Consider the following 21,171-nt stretch of genomic DNA (forward strand, 5'->3'; position numbering starts at 1 on the left):
TATATAATATAAAAAAATATAGTTTAACTGTAAGTTATTTTAAAAGAATGAAAATGTAAATTCGTACTTACATGGATAGTTAATTAATACAATAGAAAAAATACAAAATACCTGCAATTTTATTCATATAAATTATAGGTTACACGAATTAACTATAAAAACACTTTATGAATTAACTCAAAATAATTCTAACAACATTTAAATAAATAAAAAACAGAAAATTATACATACAATAAATTATTAATAACTACTTTTTTATAATATTGAGATCACTGAGTATTGAGTACTAGGGTCTACCATCGAGAATCGTCTGTCTAGTGTCTCTCTATGGTCTATGATTACTAGGTATGTCCAATGTTAATCGATATTTCGCTGTAATTCACTATTATTTATATCGTTATATGTATTTAATCAGCAAATCATCCAATGTAAATCAGAATGACATCGTTTCCAAACTACTCTAATTATAGTTAAAAAAATACGTATCTTTTCGTTATGCATATATTACTGTAATGATATTAATATCACGCTGAGGAAAAATAATTCATTAATCCTTTAATACCCTCATATTTATCAGTGTATATATAACAGATAATGAAATAATATGCTAATAGTTTTTTTTTTCATAAAAATAAGTTAATTAATCTGGATCATGAATCAATTTATCTCAAGTGGTCATTGATACCAAGTACTACAATAGAGCTAAATTAAAATAATTGTATTTGATACTAGTATAAAAGCTCTGAAATTAATAATGAATGAATCAAATAATCTTGCGTTATCCATAGGAGCTCCAATCCATTCACAAAACAAAATGAAAGTTTTATTTTTATATGTATTTGTTATTTTAATTAACTTTAAAATTTCGTATGGAAGACCTCGTGTTGCTGGTAAGACTCTAAATGTGTTGTTTTAAAAGTTAGACTTTTAGACAGCTATAGACAAATGTTTAATTTTCGATTGAAACGAAGTCTTGTAGTAAATAATTAATATATTTATTCTTTTTTATAAAATATGTTGTCTGTGTGTTGTTGTTTATGTGTGTATAAAATAGTATTTCTAGTTAAATATTATTTAATAAATAAATCCACTTATATTTTCAAATTAAAATCGTAAAATATTCCTCAAGTATGATAGTGTGTACGTAATATCTTAAAGCAAACTATGTTTTATAATTAATAATGTATGCCTTTTAGCTGCCAGTCGGTGTGTTAACATGTGGGATGAAGGCTGTATCAACGGTCAGCTTCCTGGATCAGGTATACATATTAGTAATTTCTAGTGTGCACAAATAAATATATAATACCTTAGCTAAAAATCTGAAATCTATTACTCTCAAATAAATCGTAGTAAAATACTTAACATTTTAAAGTTTTATGGTATTGGTAGGCGGACATTTAAATGGGTCACCTGATGGTATGTGGTCACCACATACCATGGACATTGGCACTGTAAGAAATATTAACCATTTCCTTACATCGACAATGCGTAACCAACCTTGGGAGCTTGCGCCTATAGTCACCCTAGTTCACTCACCCATCAAAAGTTTAATACCTAGTTCTGCAATGATGAGTGTGAGAATGTAGGTGCCAGCGAGCCAGACAAGCTTACACAAACTCCTACTACTAACTACCATCACGTTACGAACGGCTTAGCAGATAATGAAACACTTAAATGAGCTTACACTACTAATCAGTTCGTTTAAAATGAATTATACTTGCTGGAGTTGTACATGCAAAACTTTGCACGTTATTTATTACATTGGTCCATGTCTCCACAGGCCAGGACCGGTTCTAGTAAATTTTGCTATATTATCTATTATATTAAAGTTTCTTTACTTAGGTCGCGATGACGATTACATAAATGGTGGTTTTAACCCCGGTAAGCGGTGCATCAACATGTGGGACGAAGGGTGCACGAACGGACAACTTCCCGGCTCAGGTTAGTCTATTATAATAGGACAATTCTTTAAAAAACTCTGGATAGCCTTGACGAAAATGACTCAGGTCAGAACCGCCAAAAAATGTTGGCCTTGTAAGAAATAATAAAGTCACCCCGTCAACGAAAAATGCTAATTTTCTTGCAGCGCTTATTTTAAATTCTGTGGTATGTGCCCTGATAATTTAATATAGGGCACTTAATTTATTAATTTCCTATCGAATATATTTTATGTAAATAGTATTTTGGTATTAGGTCGCGATGATGACTATATAAATGGAGGTTTCAACCCTGGCAAACGATGCATTGGAGAAGGATGCGATAATGGCTGGCTAGGAAGTTCAGGTACTTTTACTAGCTTTTATTTAACTTGTAGCGTTTGTTAAGATCAAATTTTGCAAGGTGAAAATGCTTCCTCTTATCCTATGGAATTGAAGTTTTACACGTTGATTAAGTTCCGATGGTCCTGCATTTTTAGAATAAGCGGGATCTGATTCTAGTCTTAGAATTGGATCTAGAACTGTATAGAAAAGCTAATTTACAATTTTTTTTTTCTATTAATTACAAAAAAGAGTAATAATCCAAATTTAGTGCTCTGTAAATTGTAGATTTTTGAAATGATTATTTACTAGAAAATTATATTTGAAATTGTTACAACAATATTTTACCGATGACAATAATATAATTTATTTTCATAACTATATATTTATTTTATTTACATAATTTAGTAAATTATTGATTAAATTTTTACATTTAATTTATTTTGTAGGAAGCAATGGACATCGCAACAATCAATTAGATGAACTTGGAATTGCCAACGAATTACTGGCAAGACTGTATAAAAATAGACATCATTAATTTGTCTTTCTGATCGATGTTACAAAATTAGTACATACTTTTTCATCAGGCTTTATTTTTACTGCTCATTAATGATTACTACAATTATTTTTCATTCATATAGATACATATTTCCGTTTTGTTTATTCTGAGCTGTGTGACCTTGGCACTGTTTGTATGGAAACGAATTATATAAAAAAATTGGCATAATACAGGTTTTGTTTCATTGTAACAACATACCAAATTAAATTTATTTATTAATGTGAGCAAAGCAATACGCTTAAAATATATCTGTAGTGAAATTCAATTCATAATTTAGGTAATTAACACGTTCTTTTGAATCGTCTTTTTACAATGCAAAGGTACTATCGATTTGGAGTAGCTTCTATCAAAAATTAACTTCAATTAAGAGACGATTTATTTTTTACATTAAATTGCTTAGATTAAATACATAAAAATAATCAGTAGTTCCTTTTTAATGTTCAATCATTTTTGCCATCGACGAGCAATTAAACTAAAAAATTATGATTAGCCTTAAGTGTGTACCTGGCTTAATAAAAATTAAACGAAATTATATATGTAAAGCTTTATTAAATAAAACTGTGCATTTGCACAATTAACTAATCATAAACAAGTTACAAAAATATCATTTCATCGAAATTTTGCTACAATTACAATTCAAAATTGTATTATTGATTATAAAGACAATCTACTACAATAATTAATTATAACGTACTTTATATACAATCACACAGTATGTATTCCTCACCGCTTAATTAAAAATCAATGGACGACAGTTAAAGGCAATGTCATTAGCTTAAATTGCTTGGCAAGTACAACAATATAAGGCTGGTTTGATATAATTTAATAATTAGACATTAATCACTTTCCATAAATATTTGACAACAACTAATGGAACTGTCAAAAATATCTTATAATATATACATTTGCTAAATTAAAAACTAGGTATCGACCGAATATTCGTTTTATGGTTTGTTTTCGGCATGCTTGTTGCTCGTATTCGGCTTTAATTCGGCTAATATCCTGCCAAATACACTTGCATTCAAATATTTGCTCCATGATATAAATGTATTAAATTTAAATAATTTACGTACTTCATGAAAATACATATAATTAATTATAAATCAAACATGAAGAAACATTTGACGTACTGCTACTAGAAATTACATGTCGTGTATTTCACACAAATCACACATATTATTTGAGATTTAAACATAATTAAATCTTCAAACACATTTATTCATTCAATTTTTCGTTTTTAAATTGCTATACCACATGACGATGCTTAATAAATTAAAAATTCACATCATGACTTCTTAACGTAAACATCCTACTCATCATTTTATTACGATTATTTAATAATTATTAGTATATTTAAATACCATTGTAAGTCTTCACATTTTTGTCGAGGCATTTTCTACTCAGTTTTATTATATAAATAAAACATAATACGATAAACATATATGTTTTTAATTAAAATTAAATTGTAAACGATAACATTCAATTCGGTAAAATATATGCTGATTATTCGTATCGGTAAAACCCATATTCGGCCCATCACTAGTAAAAACAATTGATATTGACCCAATTAAATAAAGTAATTATAATAAATTAAATTTTAACGATCCTCTATGTACTTTTATGAATGTCATGTATAAAATGAATATAATCATATAATTAAATTGTACATATCTTGAGCAGTCATGGTTATTTGAACCTGCAGGAATTGTTATGGTATTTAACTATAGTTTTAGGGACACACCAACACCTAGAACATAGTCTAAAACTGAAATCAAAATATATGGATACTGTTGTCAATTTCAAAATACTCATAATCAAAATGACAAATTTCAATTTACATTGAATTCAATTAGTATTTATCTTACACATTAAATCTATATAAAGTTTTTTTACAATATCTGTCATGGACGTAATATTTTTAAGTTCTATGTATATATCTTATTTATAATTGACCAATGATATGTCATGCATAACAAAATAAGTATTCAATGTTTTCTTCATATTCCTCATTACTTATTTAAGAATGTCGCAGACATCTATATATTTATTTTCCAGGAACATCATATTCTTGGTTTCTTAAAACAAGAAATTCTGGTGGTAATAGAGGCAAGGCTATACTTTAAATAAATCGTATCAAGTTTAACTAGCTGTGAAATAAGATTTCTAGTATTATTTTCATACCTTTTCAAAGCTTCACTATTATAATTTGTAATTAATAGGCACAAGAATTTTAATATTTTTGATTATAAAAAGTTGGCACCCTGTTTGAATTTTTTAACTAACTTACAAGGTATGCACAGTACATATTATGTCAAGTAGATGTATGTCCAATAACAGTTTTTATGTTATTGGACATACATCTACTTGAATATTTATTGTTTGCATAAAACTATCACAGTCGCACATCTTCTGACGATTTTATACAATGACTCCCTAATTTTTATGGCATGTATTTTTAAACAGTGAATTTATTTATAAAACTTAACTTTGTAATGATGTATGTAAAATACCAAAATACGTAGTAGTCAATCAAAATATTTACAAAACTAAATTAAACTAGAGATCTTGTTTATAATTTTATATTTAAGTACCTACAACTAAAACTAACTTAACTTCAAGTATAAATTAAAATAATTCAATAAACTTTAAGCTGCCATTGATTTACCATAAAGGTAAGCTATCTAATATTAAAACAAATATTTTTACTTACAAATGAAGATTATCAGTTGCCATGTCCATGCCAATGATCCTGGCTAAACTGTGGTAGCTCCATTGGCAGTTTATTGTACATTGTACTGGCATTATGGGCAGGATTTGGCATAGGTGCTTTTTGAACATTACTCTGCCTGAATTTTGTTGAATATTTATAAAAGTCTGACATCTCAAATGGTTTAGTTTCTTCTCTGTATGGTATACATTTACCTTGTTCAATAACTGTCATGTTTTTAGGAGACTCGAGTGACACTGCACTTGGAGATAATACAGGGGGACTATGAGGTAAATGGTTGGGGCTCTGCATAGCCGAATGACGACCAGATGAAATCATTATTTCATATGTTTGTGAGTTACCTATACTGGGTGTCCGCTTCAAGCTGGCACTTTTCTTTAATACAGGCACCTCACTTTTTGTTGGTGAGTCTAGTGATGTTTCATACCAATGTTTTTCTTTTACTTTCATGTCTTGCGATAAAGTAGGTGAAAATTTATTCATACTTACAGAGTCGAAATTACTCTGTGAATATCCCGACATTTGGCTGACAGGACTTAAAGCATCAGGATAATGTCGTCTATCATCAATTATATAATCATCGGTGGAAACTTGCAGCTGCAAATGTAGTGGATTTCTAACCATATTACGTTCACGTAGAGGCAAAGTGTTTGGAACAGGAATAGTTCTTTCTATTGGATTCTGTCTTCTTTCGATTGGCTGATCTTGTATGTCGGGTTGTGATCTATGTTGATAAGCTGGTGCAGGTTGTCTGTATGCATCAGTCATGTTTTCTAAGTGATGATTATAGTCACTGTGCGATGTGAGATGGTATGTCTGTGTACGCTGCAAAGTATTTCTTCGAACACCATCTGTTCTCCTTTTGGATTGCATTTGCATAATATGGTGGTGGTTTAAAACTCCAAGATGTTGATTCTGTGATTTTAAATGTGATGCATATTGATATAGGAGTGGAGTGTTGCGCATTCCATTGTGTGCGGGCACAGGCTGTGGTGCGACAGACCCATGGGTGTAATTAGTTGTTATATCAGGGTGACTGGAGCTGAAATGAGTCTCTCTCAAGCGTGACACATTATTTGCTTCTGCTGCATTATTATAATAGATCTTATTTGTGTATTCAGTTGTTAAAGTATGATGGCGATATACAGGACCTTGTTGAAGTTCACTGTGCAGATTATCATGTGGAACAGAATCGTGACGGCCAGCTAAAGCAGGATAAGTATGAGAGGTGTGTATTGAAAATGTTTCTGGATTTCGTTCTTGGGGTGGCGATGGAAAGAAGTTTGAGCAACTGGTCTCAGGTCTGCGGACATGCCTAGAATGAGCACTTTTTGACGAAATACCTGATATCGAAGGTGTTGATAGTCTGTGGGTAAGGTTCTTTCGCAGATTCGGATCGGAATCATGTATGCGATCAGATACAGCTCTAAGACGTCTCGAAGAGTTATCAGAGCCATCTTGTACATCCGTCCCATCTGTGGACCTATCGACACTTCGTACACTACCTAATCTTTCCCTTTGTGGAACTTCTGGACTCAGAGGCGCTTCTAGGGGCATAACACCCGTCAACTGTACTTCTTGCACACACAACTTGTAAAGCTCCTCATTTTTGGAAGCTAACATAAGCTCCAGTTCTTTTTTTCGAGCCTGTAGTTTTAACAGTTTGTCCTGCTTATCGGAATGTAAATCGCTACCCATTGTGCTCGTACCCATATTCAAAGGATTAAGAACAAAACAGAGAACATAAGTCCGTTAAATTAAGTGTTAAATCATTGAAGAAATAGCAAAGAATATAACATAAAGTAAAATAAACAAAGAAAATTATTAAATAGTTCAACACTGACACATTCTCACGCTTAGGCCCGCACCCATGTTTCTAATATAAGATGCGTTCAAAATTTCAAATTCAAATTTCTCAATATAACATAGGAATTTCAATTGAAGTAGTCACTATTTCAAATAATAAATAATAATAAAATAATGTCAATTATTACTTAACATTTAATTTTAAATATAATTTTATTTTACTATTTTGTCACCACCTGTTTCAATTCCAAATGATATTTCTAACAACTATTTATTTAATTTATTCATTAAATTCTATTAAAAATAATTAGATAAAATGGAAACAGAAAACTAAATTAATTTCAATTGTTGTAATCTCAATATATATTACGTCTTACCGTAACTCGTAATAATTAAAATACGTAATTATGCCAAACAATACACATAGTGGCTATGTTTGTTATATGTACTCTGTGGACCGTATTATCTGAATATTAAACGTCAAAAGACGTCTTATCATTATCACATTGGGTGTCAACTTTAGCTCAAGGTCTTATCACGGCCGATTCAAGTGGTCATGTACAGTCTGTCGTTATTATAGAAAATAATTTATATTTAAAAAAATAACTATTAAAATCGTAAAATGGCAGGCGTATACAGAGCTGTTGTTAAAGTTGCTGATAAATTTGTACCAACCAAATTGCGTCCTCTATGGGAACATGAAGCTGGTAAGTATTATTAATTATTTAAATTGATTACAGAAACTATTACGCAAGTGACTTTTAAATTAATTCAAATGAGTTATTTCCTTTTAGGTCCAAAAACTATTTTCTTCTGGGCTCCAGCATTTAAATGGGTAAGTATTCGATTTTCAAGGTCAGCCTTTTACCGTGTCCCTATTCCGTTCTATTAAGCTAAATAAATCGAAAACGTAAAAAATGCTTTTATTTTAAAGCATTAATCATCCGTTATCCTTCAAACATTTTTAATATTAATATTACAAGCATGAATCAATGATTTTCAAAACAAAGCGAATGAAAAAATAGAATGTTAATTAAATTTTAATCAAAAGAATCTGTGATGACGTCATATATTATATATTTATATTTTTATATATTACAATGGTTTTGGAAAAGGGTCATTTCATTTTACATGGGAATGTTTCATTATTTATATATAAACTTATGCTCTAATTAAGTATTAATCTTTTAAGAGTAATGCTGAAGAATAATCTCAAAACTAAAGTCTGGCATGGCATATGGCATGCCACAAGACCATAGCAGAGAGAGACAGTAATATTTTCTCTAATGTGGGATCTATGACAAAAGTGGATGAAAATTCATATAGGTCATTTGAATATTAGTTGACTTAAGAGATTATTCCACATATAATATATTTAAATGAAAAAAGATTAATTATCCGATGCTGGTTAAACAATAAACTTAATAATAAAAAATATGGAAATTGTATGTAATTCATGTTTCTCATTTCATGTCTGCGATTTGAATGTTACATCATAATATCATTTCAGGGCTTGGTGATGGCTGGGTTGGGTGACTTGAATCGGCCTGTGGAATCTTTGTCGTTGCCACAATCTGTGTCACTTGCGGCAACGGGTCTCATCTGGTCTCGTTATTCTCTTGTCATTATACCAAAGAACTACAGTCTTTTTGCTGTTAATGTTTTTGTCGCTATTACAAACTTGTATCAAATAGGCAGAGCTATCAAACATCAACAAAATCTTAAAAAGAAAGAATAGACAGCAATGATTATCAACTATTACTGTAGTACCTCTACAAAAATGACATTGTTAGTTAGAGCAATTAGGAAATTAGAGAAATAATCTCACTGGGTAAATAAGTTATTTATTTTTATAATTTATACAAAGGGTTTATTTATATGTAATACTTGAAGCTGGGTATCGTAATTTCTTTCTGTATTATTATGTAAGTATGACGATTAGTATTGGCATTATAAAGTAATTTTTTTTTTCTAAAGTATATTGAAATCCTGCCTTTTTAGCTTGGTTAAACTTAATAATTGATCTTGTAAGTAAACAAATAAAATATATGCGTATTCAACTGTGATAAATAAAAATACGTGTAATATATTTCAAGGAGCCATATGGCGGTGAGAACAAACTTACAAAGTACCTTAAATTAGATTGTAATGAATATAAAGTTTCCCTTTTATTTAAACTGTCTATGACGTCACAGAAAAACTGCGACAGTCCGTTCTTTAAAATGTTAAACAACAACTACTTTAACGTAAGTAATTATTTTTTATGCAATTTAATATAGAATATTGCATGTAAAATAAAGTTATAATAGCATAAAACTGTAACTAGTGACGTCCAAAAGCCGATGAATATTTTGTATTTAGTTAAATATAAATAAGAAAAATATCAGATCAAATTTTTAAAGCTATAACATGATTACAGCTTTAAAAATTGGATAATTTTGCGACGATAAAATTACGAGTTCGTAATTGAATTGGAAACTTTCTACTTAATACAAATCAATTACAAAAATATAATAGACAGTTTCTTTTGAATCTTTGCCCGTATATATTTATTATAAAATTAGGTTTTTAAATTCTTAACGATTTAATCGTTTGAAAAAGGCTTCCAGTTACACGATACAGTTTTGTTATGTAAAACATGTTATATTAAATTATCGTTTTCGAAAATTATATTGACTATTTTTGTAATGGCCTTTTTTCTATTAGATAAATATATTTTTACATTTCATGCATTTCTTTTCTTTACATTTTTCCATTCTTCAATTCTACTTCAATAATTATGAATTTGTTTGTATATGAGTAAACGTCAAAAAAAATTGGGGCTTAGCATTACATGCAATATTTATTGGGAATTTCTCAAAATATGTGTCTTTGTCCCTGTGAACCGTTTTTATACTTTTTCCAACACATTATTTGATTTTTGGTAATGAAAAGTTTTTATTTAGGCATATATAAGATTGAACAGTCGGGTATTTTACTATCTGTGAAAAAGTACTTCAAAATGTTGATTTTCCTAATAAATAGTCACAAAAAATATACTTCGGCAAAATAAACAAGTTTTCTTGCCATAAAATTAAATTAAATTTTAAACCGTTTTTATTCCCGCGAAAACGCTGTCAATCATTTCGGTGACGTCACATTGATAAAAACAACAGTTGTGTATCTATGACTGGTACTAATTCAATGTTAACAGCTATAAATATTTGGTGTTTATTGGGAAAATAATGAATTACAAACACTAACGTTTAAGTGTAATGTCCAAATACTAGCAGTAAAAGTTCAGATAAGTTGTTTATCAAAGTACCAGATGATATTAAAATGTCAGTTTTTGCCTCTCTGACGCCTCACTATGGTGGCTCGTGTTTTAGGTCACGTGATATACAGACTAACGATTTTTAATTTCAATATAATAATAATTCGCTTTTAAATTATTATCGCAAATATTTAAGTATAGTTCTACATATATTTTAACTTTTACCGAAAATACCCTAATGTCGACGAGCAATAAACGAGGTAAGTTTCTCTAACCTTAGCGCGTGCAAAGCCGCGGGGTATTTTTTTTTATTATATTTTAGTAGCATGTAAAACTCCATAACACCTAGCAAAAAAGGCCAAGACAAGACAGATGATATTTGGAATAACCTCTAGACATTGACACTGAAGTTTCACTGGTCGAGCTCTTGACATTGAGTGTGCGTTGCCAACTGTGGACCTAAGACCTTTCCAGCCTATAAATACGCTCTCGTATCTCTAACAGAGTTTTAACGTATAGACTAGCCAGTAGGGAATTGATTTTGCAATTTTTATTAATATCTAGCATTACACGTGAGAATAATTATGTAAACGTTTTGTAAATATTTAATTAAAACAAAACTCGAGTTTTTACTATGTTTGTTACATGTAAGAGTCTACCTCGCCTGGACTAGGTGAGGGGGGGGCTATTTAAGGACAGGGAAATCAGAACAATTAGTATCACCTACTCTAAGCTTAATAAAATCTGCAATATTTTGTTTGGGGAACATTCTATTGCCCTCGATATGGATAAAGCGTCAGAAATTGAAAGATGGCTGATAGCAGTATTTTTGTTGAAAGCGATGATACATTTTTATAATGTAGGATATAGGTAAAGTAGGATTACTAGTACAGCTAAAGACACGTTATGCTGTAAGAGTTGTAAATATTTTATTTATTTAATAAATATTTAAAATTAATCTATGTTTATCGGATAATATTATTCACACAAAGGCGCAAAAATAAATATTATATCTTGGAACAATGATTACAGGCTCTAGTTATGGCGTCAATTGATGAATTTAGGCGTCCTCTTGAGAAAGTGTCGCCGACCCAATCTGCTACGCTGGCTGCCACTGGATTGATCTGGACCCGTTACTGTCTTGTCATTCGTCCGATAAATTATTCTTTGTCTCTATGTAATTTCGCCCTTGGTTTGGCGAACGGTGTTCAAGTCTTCAGGGCCTATAACTTTCAGCGTCGCGTAAAATCCACTTAAATTTAATACATACTTCAAAAACGACGCTGGCTTAAATTGTAGTTATGCCGTACCTACATAAATCCAAAACTTTCAACAAATAATCAAATATAGTTTTACATGTTAAGTTTACACATTATTATTCGCACTAATATATACTCAATATCTTTATACTGAGATTCATGGTATTTGTATTAGAATATTCGTAGTAATCTTTCTACGTAAGAAATAAATTCAATGCAATACTGAAACGCATCACATATACAATACATAGTATTAAGCAATAAGCATCTGCATTTCAATATCCAGTATATTTTTTGTAAGTATTAAAATACTAAAGCTAAAACAAAATCAACATATAAAAATAAATTAATAAAATATCAATGTATTATATTAAGCTCAGTAATTACATTAACTATAGTACAAATATTAAATATACTAGTCTAAAAGTAAATTGTAACAATAAGTACCTTATATAATACTAAAAACTAACATGCTTGCCATTCAAAGTCATAATTGTGCCAAATATTTACGTTAAATTGTTGTTAATAATTCTTATCTAAATTGTTTTTTTTTTTACAAATAATATTATAATAATTAATAAGGATTAATCCCAAAAAGTCACCAGTGTTGATTCGATATTGTTATATTTTTAATAGATACTCATATATATTGTTTATTTCGTGTTTCTAATTTTGTGTAATTTTTTTATCTAGTAACACTATTTTACTTTCTCGAATATTTTAATTCCACTATTTCGAAAAACTGAATCGAATATTTAATTATTAATATATATTAAAAAAAAAAATATATCGAATATATCTTTATGTGTTTAAATTCTTTGTTTGTAGTAAAAATTGTATATTTAATTACATTTCAAATTGATCTAAACTTAAACTACATTTTTATGTTACATTTAAAAACTTAACTGTTACGTTATTGCATTTATATAAAAGTTATTATTTTGGTGTTATCTTTACATATAAATAAATCCATGCTCAAATTAAATGTATCTACTTATTGTAATTAAAATAGACTCTACCGAAATAGTATTTTTGTGATATGGGTTAAAAACGTGATTAGATCTGGAAGAGACGAAAATAAAATACACTGTACAAAAATAGGAAATTACAGAATTTTAAATCTTGTAGACATTTATTAATTGCTTCACGATTAACCAATAGATAATACCATGCATTTTTATTAATATAAACTATATTTAGAAACAGATAAGGTTTTTCTAATTATTTTTAAATATAATTATCAGTTTGCAGTTTGTATTTGCAGTTATCTGTTACTCATGAAGATGTTATTATAATATTATACGATGTAACCCTTTTAATAAAATGTTAACTTTTTAATAGAAATATTGTTTCATTTGTTTGCCTGCGCCTAGCTTACCTACCATTTACAATTAATTATATTTACAATATTCCAGGAGGTATTTTCGAATGATACCAATAGCAGCATAATAAAAATTCGAAAAGTGCATTTTGAAATCTTTACAAATAGATACTTTTCTTATACTTCAAGAAAAGATAAGTTTCTCCCTTTAGAAATGACCGTATATATAAATACTACTATAATTATTTATCGTTCAACTAAACTAAAACTTTTAAACTTTTTTTATAATATATAGGGATGATTAGGTGTACCATTAGAATCTATGCCGGATTCTCATATAGTAATAAATACATTGGTACGTATATTGAGTATTTATAGATAGACAACACTACACCATTTAAATAAAGTATTTGTTTACCAGTAGAATAATCATATCAAAATAATTTTTTTTAGGTATTACCGATAAAACTGTTTTTTCTTTATAACTAAAACCATTATATGATACTATAAAGTTTTATATGAGTAAAGTACATAAATGTAATATAAGTTGACACAGATCGTTATCTATACCTAACTCTCGTAAATTGTGATTTACTCGTCTAGTCCAGTTATCTCTGGATAATTCTCGATTTTTCTGAGATAAACGTTAAATAATAATATTTAGACTACTATCTTATAATCGACGTAAAACCCAAATAAAAGTAATGTAGACTTGAATCAGTTAAGATAAGTTTTTCCGTTTGATTTATACTTGTACTGATAATCGTTACAAGACAAATATTTTATAGATTTGATGTGACGGATTGGAGTGATGATCGTACATACGTACTCCATTTATTTTTCCGTCTCGTTGATTTAATTACTGGTAGGAATGTCTAATTAGTTAAAAAGTAATAATTGTCTATTGGACTAAAATTTGACAGTGCACCAAAAGTAATTATTTAGAGTGGGTCGCCCGCGAAACTTCGCATTTATTAAATATATTTTTTAGGAATTTCGAAACCTATGACTGGTTTTATTTTGATTTAATTTCATTGTAAACTGCAAGTCACTCGTCTACATTTGGCGCCGAAATGATGAAACTTTTTTTAAATGAATTTTCAATGTCAAATAGTATAAGATAAGTTAGTATGTCGATAGCAATTTACTTTAATTTTGTTTATGTTTCTAATTTTTTTTTTCTTATTCTCTAACCGGCCAGTAAGTTTTTTCCGCTCTCTAAAATTCATTATTTTTTAAATTGGAACAATTAAGTAAATTGCAATCAAGAATCCTCTTTATTTTTCTGCACATCTACGGATGGAGCTCTTCAAAATGAGACCATAAGCGATTTTTAGCTATCGTCGCATAATCTATTACGTTTACGCTACGCTATTCAAAATCAAAATATACTTTTTTCAAGTACGCTTTAACAAGCACTTTTAAAACACTATTAAGTGAAGCTACCACCGGTTCGGAATGTAGATTCTACCGAGAAGAACCGGCAAGAAACTCAGTAGTTAATCTTTTTGAACATTTAAAAATACAGTCATGTCAGTTAAATACAATTTTATATGTATGTAATATATCTTGACTGGAAGTCAAAAGTATTAACTCCACGGTTTTTATCATCTGTATAACCTTGTATTGAATAATATGCCTTCCTATCAATGTATTTTTTTTTTCAAATGATTTGAATTTATGAAACGGCAAAGTTAAAATATATATTAATAGATAAGTCTATTCAAATCGAAAAAGGAATAAAAATTCACAAACCGTAGATTTACGTGTGCCACGTGATTTGCTAATATCTATATTCTATTCCCCTAAAGTACTTATATCCAGTTTAATTTTACTTTCAAAGTTCCGTTAACGTTTTCGTCGTTCAAAACGCCTTTTTTTCGCAAATCCAGTGATTATCATAGATTATTTAGGATTGGTAGAGACCAATGACAACGCGTCAATTCAATGTCAAATCTTGTTTATTTAACTTTTGTCCTCTTCGGGTTGGAATATACAATGTTATTATAGATTATAGAGTATTCTTCTGTATATGAAAACTACTGAACACATCAGGTAGTAAATAATTATCTTTTAACCAATTAATTATGTTCTACGTTAATTAACGTTATTCTTTTAAAGATATATTTGCTTGCTTGGATGTCATTCATGCCGCTGGTTAGGTTAGCCTGTTATTTTTAACGTAAATATAACCAGTTGAATGGCTCATTGAAAATGTCTATGAGTAGTGTTAACTTATCATTTACATGTTCGTTTGTCTGTCCTCCTTCCGATGCAATTAAGGAAGACCTAGTAATGGTAAATGAAACAGTTAATTTAATTAATGTTTTAATAATTTATTAATTTCACTCTTCCACTAAACTCAGCAACCTGTCCAGACCTATAGGGGCGAACGTCCTGCCCCCATCATTGGAATACATTATCACATTGCGTATAACATAACACTGTAACTCCCCAATCTTGTACAGGGGCCTTCCCTCCCTTAGTTTTCCTGCGATGGGGACGAATGTTATCCCCTTTTCAATACATCTAGATTCTAGAAGCTCGGAGAAGCTCTTCTGCTGAGCCACTGATGCCAGTATGTCAATTTTGGAGGTGTCCTTAGAGTCAGAGGGGGTGAAGCGAGGTGGAGGGGGTGGCTCGATGGAATCGATATCAGTGCTTCGGTTCATCATATCCAGGGCTTTCCTGAACGCGTCACGTACCACGGGCTCTTTGAGAACTTCTTCCGGGAACATTTTCTGTAATGATAAAAATGTTAAATTAATACTAGCGTGCACATTATATTCATAATTATATTACTGGCTGTCCTTCCTGATTTCAGATTAAATTCGTACAAAGCTACCCATCCCATTTCCACACTTGAAGTTGAAATTTACAAAAATAATTACTTAGTGAGCGTCTATGTCAGTAAAGGAGTGACCAAGTTAAATTTAAATTCAATAGGACCTACAGTACAGCTTCGGTGATATCGTGATGGGTTAGTGGTATTCGCTTATATTTATATAGATATGTCGAAACAATCGTCGGACTCACGCGGAAGGCGGAGTAGGAGGCGAGCACGGTAGCGTGCGGCGGCGCCGAGTTGAGCCACGCCGCCAGCGCGCCCAGCCAGCGCGGCAGCAGCGCCCGCGCCGCCAGCGCGCCCAGCGTGGGCGCGCCCAGCAGCTCCAGCCACTGCACGCACCACAGCCACGCCGCTGCGAAGAGTGCGTCCATTATTGATTAGCACTCACATTACCCGAAAGTGTCATCACCGTTATCGTGTTTGCGTCTGCGATAGAAATCATCGATGCAAACGAGAAAGAAAAAAGGTCCAGGGATCGACCCCTGCGAGTCAACTACGTCGAGGTAGGTCGAGTACCGTTCTCGCGGCCGACGAGCTCGACGGGCGCGGCGCGCAGGCAGTGCTCCAGCTTGGGCAGCACGTGGTGGTGCAGCAGCGGCACCAGCGCCGGCCCCCACGCGTCGCGCCACGCCGCCAGCAGCGGCCGCGCCGACGCGTCGGCCGGGTGCCACGCCGCCAGCGCCGCCGCCAGCCGCGAGCGGATGAGCGGGTACACCGCCGCCGCCAGCGCCTCGCCCGCCAGCGCGTGCCACGGCAGCACCCAGCGGTGCACGGGCAGCGTGTCGCGCGTGGGGTCCCAGGCGCGCACGGCGCCCAGCAGGCGCGGCGCCACGTGGCGCGCCGCCACCGCGCGCGGCAGCCAGGCGGGGCCCGCGCCGCGCCACGCCTCCAGCGCCGCCACCATGCGTGCCGGCTCGCGCGGCTCCCACGCCTCGGCCGCGCGCGCCAGCGGCGGCAGCAGCAGCTGCCCCAGCAGCGCGTCGTACGCGTCGCCCGCGAGCAGCGGCCGCCAGCGGGCGACCGCGGCCACGGGCCCGTCGGGGCTCTCGAGCGGGTCCCACTTGGCCAGCAGCGCGCTGAGCAGCGGGCCGACGATGTTGCCGGCGACGGTCCCGAGCCCGAACGCTTCGTACTCGAGCGGGAACGACTCCTGTCGGACGATGGGGGATGAGATGTAGCCGACCGGTCGGCCGAGGGCCCGAATCTCGCCGGCGGTCCCGTACCTTCAAATCCGAGAGCACGTCGTGGGCGGTGTCCAGCGAGGCGTCGGGCCGGTCGAGCCGCTCGACGCGCGCGAGGATGGCCTGCACGCGGTCGATGACGGCGTCCTCGTCGCGCAGCTCGGCGTCGTGGTCCTCGAGGTCGCGGCCCAGCACCACGATCTCGTCCTCGGCCTGGCGCAGCTCGCGCGCGTTGCGGATGATGTCCTGCTCGCAGCAGTCCACCATGAGCTGCAGGTTGTGCGACAGCTCGGGCGCCTGGAAGCGCGTGCAGGCGCGGCGCGGCTCGTGCTCGTAGCGCGGCGCGGCGGCCCGCAGCGCGTGGTAGCCGCTCAGCACCTTCTTCTCGCGCCCCGTCAGGTCGATGACCGGCACGCGCGACAGCTCGTCGCTGAGACACAAACGGATAACTCAGCGGTGCCGGTCCCGTATTTTAACACACGATTTACAGTGAGACCCCCGTGAGGACCCTCGGCTCCTATGTGATAAATGAGTGTAATTTTTATTATTTAGAATATTGTGAATACCTGCTAATAGTATGCATGGTGGGTTTACCCTCTTGTATCACATCTGCCGCATCCCTGTAGAAGTAGCGACCCTTGTGAGATTTTTTCCAGTTGCAAGTCTTCTCCTTGCTGCCTTCTTCCTCTTTTTCTTTCTCTTTCTGACGGCGTTCCTCATCTTTTTTCGCTTTTTGCTGAAAGAAATATAAAATTTATCTCCATGATTAAAGTAACCCAAACTAGTAAAATCAGCTCATCAGTTATAATGTTTTAAAATATATTATGAATAAGTTCACTTACAGCTGCCTTTTCAGGTCCGTAAGCTCCGATAGCGCCCCTTCCTTTTCTCACAGTAGCTTCTACAGGCGCTGATATACCCTGTAGATCTTTACCCAGACCTCTTCCCGGTTGGTAGCCCATCTGCAAATGAACAACCATTAATAGTGTTCTTTTATAAACAAGACTACCCCAACTGAGGAAGCTATATTAGGAATCTGTTTCATTTGGTCATGAGAATAATTTCACTACCTACTAATTTTTATAGTAATTCAATATTGAATACAGTATTTTTAGGAAAATGTGGTCCTCTGAGCCGGATGTGAACAGATTGCCAGGTAACACTGAATTCAGTGAAGTTCAGTGATGAATATTTTTCTTATTTATATAGAAATCAGGATGAAATTATTTTATAAAAATTAAAAGTTTAATTAAGTGTAAGTAAGATTTGAGTTATACACTACAAAAGTAAACCATTCCTGTGATGTAAGGAATGGTTAGCTGTTTATTATAAGGCACCACCAAGATTAGGAACTAAGATATAATCTCCCTTGTGCCTTGTGCAACACAGGCTCACTGACCCTTCAAAATGATAATATGATGAAGTAGATGGCACATACTTTATTAATTTATGCACAGGTCCATGATAGATTGACAATCACCTGTGCATAATTTAGCAGTTTAGCAGAAGTTTGACAAAGTCCACAAATAGTTCATAATAAAAACTTCTGAACAACCTAATCGCATACACATTTAAACATTACCTGTAACAAAAGCTTAGCACCAATTCCTTTGGTATGCTTTTCCCAAGCTCCAACACTTCCTCCGAGATTGACACCTCTTAAACCTTGCCCTGTGCGACGGATGCCTGCAGTTTCTCTTTCGTCTGGATTTGCTGGTTCATCCTCATCTGAGCTGTCTGCAAATTTGGGTCGAGATGTGGATGCTTCCGACTTCTCTAATAATTCTGTGAGCAAATAAAAATAATATGATATACCAGCTGAACCTGTGGCTTTAGGTGTGCAAAATTGGTCATCTAAATTGGGTCAGTGCAAATTGGTAACAGATAGTTTCTTTCATATTAATTATATTAGTATAGATTTGATGTTTCTTAAAGATTAATTACACATTACAGATACCTTTTTTTTTCTCTTCCTTTTTCTTCCCGGCCTGATGTACGCCTCCTGCCACAAAGCCAATAGGAGCCGAGAAGTCTTTTGGCTTGCGACTTCTCTGTCTGATATTATCTTCATTATCTTCTTCATCACTGTCTTTTGCCCATATACCTACCAGCAAAGAAATATCAATTACACAATATTTTATTTTTATCAGAACTGTTATGAAATACATATAGTAATATACATAGTAATTATACTAACTAAACTAACATAACAACTAAAGGACGAACTATAAAGTTTTGAGCGTGAAATAACATGTTTGATTAAATAAAGCCATATAAAATATATACCTTACATGTTTCATAATTAAACAATTAATTAATTAACTAGTTACGAACCATATATCTGATTTTCTTTCTTAGCTCTTCGATTTCTGTTAGGATTGAATTCATTATCCAAATCATAGTCAGTAATTTCAAAGCGTATAACTTCGTCGTCAGACATTTTTAACGTTGATGTATAAGAATATTGTCTAAATAATGGTATTTTATGTACCTACAAGTAAAAAAGCCGTATCATTTATAATTTTAAAATACACAACAGCTTCAAATAACAATAAACCTCATTTTTTGTTATGAAAATCAATCTGTCAAGATATCAAATGACAAATGTCAAGATAAGGGCTGCACCGAGTTTCGGGTTTAAAGGAAGGATCGACAAAGTATGATTCCTGAAATTACAAAAATATAAATATGTCAAAAATTTCATATTTTCTTTTAAGTTTCGATTAAACTAACCTAACCCAACCAAAATTCAAATGTTAAGTTTTAAAAGATTTATTTTTGAAATAAAAGCAGTTCCATGGATGTTACTTTGGACAAAGAAACCTAATACTGAAGGATAGGACACTATTGAATAACAGACTATGGTATTATTAACATTGTATTAAAGATAATTAATGTAATTCTGCGTTATATTAACCACTCCAAACCCACAATTCATAGTCGAGAAACATAGTCTATAACTATATAAGCTATAAGTCATTTATCTTCTTTACAAAGGAGAGCAGGCCGGTCTATTAATAAGCTATGAGATAGAGACTTCGGGATGTTTTTAACAAAGTAGGAATACTCACTGTTGGATCACAATATATTTACATAATATGTATATTCACAGTAACATTGATCACTTTGAAAGAATCAGTGATAATCATGGTATATATACGAGACGCAAGGATAAGCTTATAAGCAAAGTTTCTGACTCCGCAAAGTCAATAACTCCTTCTTTGGGCAAGATATCCTTTTCTATAAAAAAAATCCGCAGATATTTTAAACTTTGCCGAATCATAAATTCACATCATTTGTAAAAATAAATTAATTAAAAATCAATACAAGATTACTATATTATTAATACTTGTATTTAACTAACATAACTTTGTATTTTAAATATTGAAAAAGAGTAACTACATCTACATTCCGAACCGATGTTAGCTTCACTTAATATAGTTATTTAAATGACGATTCAAAAGAGCTTGTAAAAGCTTCGTTTTTGGACCATTTAAGTACCGATTTTATTTTATTATATATATATAGCGATAGCAAATGTGTTGACAGCTCTAATTACGTTTTTAGAATTGAGCTGTGTTTTTAATATACTATACAGTCTATAATTAAATTGTTGTTTATTTTTATTTTGGTTTCTTTTTTTGTTTGTAGCCTAAATATGTATCGTTTTGTTCTAAGGGATCTATTGTTTTTCCGGTTTTTAGTTGATGAATGCATAAGATGATTATGACCTGCCTTAATAGCATTGATTTAATATTTGTCAATGCCGAACTCCATTTTAATATCATGGGAGAAATTTTTAGTTAATATAATTAAGTTCAAGCGTCTTTCTGTAGATGAGAATATTTTTAAATCATCTATGTAAATTAAGTGGTTAATATTTATATGTTCAATGTAATATGTCAAATAATTCTTTATTGTAGTATGAATCCATTACATGTTGACTTTAAAATAATAG

The 21,171-nt window shown here is 33.1% G+C and overlaps 4 protein-coding genes across 4 annotated transcripts; 2 read left to right on the plus strand and 2 right to left on the minus strand.

The window, feature by feature from the left end:
- Positions 1-683: 683 nt before the first annotated feature.
- LOC125071446 lies at positions 684-2,981 on the plus strand. Its single transcript, XM_047681697.1, has 5 exons — positions 684-890; positions 1,197-1,259; positions 1,843-1,941; positions 2,194-2,283; positions 2,708-2,981. The coding sequence occupies exons 1-5, from the start codon at positions 755-757 to the stop codon at positions 2,794-2,796; spliced, it is 477 nt and encodes a 158-aa protein (XP_047537653.1). The 5' UTR covers positions 684-754; the 3' UTR covers positions 2,797-2,981.
- Positions 2,982-3,352: 371 nt separating this feature from the next.
- Positions 3,353-7,406, minus strand: LOC125071465. Its single transcript, XM_047681723.1, has one exon. The coding sequence runs from the start codon at positions 7,256-7,258 to the stop codon at positions 5,540-5,542; it is 1,719 nt and encodes a 572-aa protein (XP_047537679.1). The 5' UTR covers positions 7,259-7,406; the 3' UTR covers positions 3,353-5,539.
- Positions 7,407-7,849: 443 nt separating this feature from the next.
- Positions 7,850-9,703, plus strand: LOC125071292 (mitochondrial pyruvate carrier 2-like). Its single transcript, XM_047681470.1, has 3 exons — positions 7,850-8,058; positions 8,146-8,186; positions 8,862-9,703. The coding sequence occupies exons 1-3, from the start codon at positions 7,974-7,976 to the stop codon at positions 9,087-9,089; spliced, it is 354 nt and encodes a 117-aa protein (XP_047537426.1). The 5' UTR covers positions 7,850-7,973; the 3' UTR covers positions 9,090-9,703.
- A 5,802-nt stretch (positions 9,704-15,505) lies between these two features.
- Positions 15,506-19,786, minus strand: LOC125071256 (septin-interacting protein 1). The gene is made up of 9 exons (XM_047681391.1): positions 19,548-19,786; positions 19,171-19,317; positions 18,796-18,998; positions 18,056-18,175; positions 17,780-17,949; positions 17,256-17,643; positions 16,549-17,182; positions 16,221-16,384; positions 15,506-15,925 (listed from the first exon to the last, which is right to left on the minus strand). Exons 1-9 carry the CDS (start codon positions 19,651-19,653, stop codon positions 15,530-15,532), a joined length of 2,328 nt encoding a protein of 775 aa, XP_047537347.1. The 5' UTR covers positions 19,654-19,786; the 3' UTR covers positions 15,506-15,529.
- Positions 19,787-21,171: the final 1,385 nt, after the last annotated feature.

This window comes from Vanessa atalanta, chromosome 19 (assembly GCF_905147765.1).
Source record: "Vanessa atalanta chromosome 19, ilVanAtal1.2, whole genome shotgun sequence".
Classification (NCBI taxonomy): Eukaryota; Metazoa; Arthropoda; class Insecta; order Lepidoptera; family Nymphalidae; genus Vanessa; species Vanessa atalanta.

Excerpts from the sequence above, each read along its gene's own strand:
- LOC125071446 (XM_047681697.1), top strand. The coding sequence starts at position 755 with ATGAATGAATCAAATAATCTTGCGTTATCCATAGGAGCTCCAATCCAT. Across the intron at positions 1,260-1,842 it reads CGGTCAGCTTCCTGGATCAG|GTCGCGATGACGATTACATA; the intron begins GTATACATATTA and ends TTCTTTACTTAG. Across the intron at positions 2,284-2,707 it reads TGGCTGGCTAGGAAGTTCAG|GAAGCAATGGACATCGCAAC; the intron begins GTACTTTTACTA and ends TTTATTTTGTAG.
- LOC125071465 (XM_047681723.1), bottom strand. The coding sequence starts at position 7,258 with ATGGGTACGAGCACAATGGGTAGCGATTTACATTCCGATAAGCAGGAC.
- LOC125071292 (XM_047681470.1), top strand. The coding sequence starts at position 7,974 with ATGGCAGGCGTATACAGAGCTGTTGTTAAAGTTGCTGATAAATTTGTA. Across the intron at positions 8,059-8,145 it reads TCTATGGGAACATGAAGCTG|GTCCAAAAACTATTTTCTTC; the intron begins GTAAGTATTATT and ends ATTTCCTTTTAG. Across the intron at positions 8,187-8,861 it reads GGGCTCCAGCATTTAAATGG|GGCTTGGTGATGGCTGGGTT; the intron begins GTAAGTATTCGA and ends ATATCATTTCAG.
- LOC125071256 (XM_047681391.1), bottom strand. The coding sequence starts at position 19,653 with ATGTCTGACGACGAAGTTATACGCTTTGAAATTACTGACTATGATTTG. Across the intron at positions 17,644-17,779 it reads ACCATGCATACTATTAGCAG|CGACGAGCTGTCGCGCGTGC; the intron begins GTATTCACAATA and ends TTTGTGTCTCAG. Across the intron at positions 17,183-17,255 it reads ACGTGCTCTCGGATTTGAAG|GAGTCGTTCCCGCTCGAGTA; the intron begins GTACGGGACCGC and ends ATCGTCCGACAG.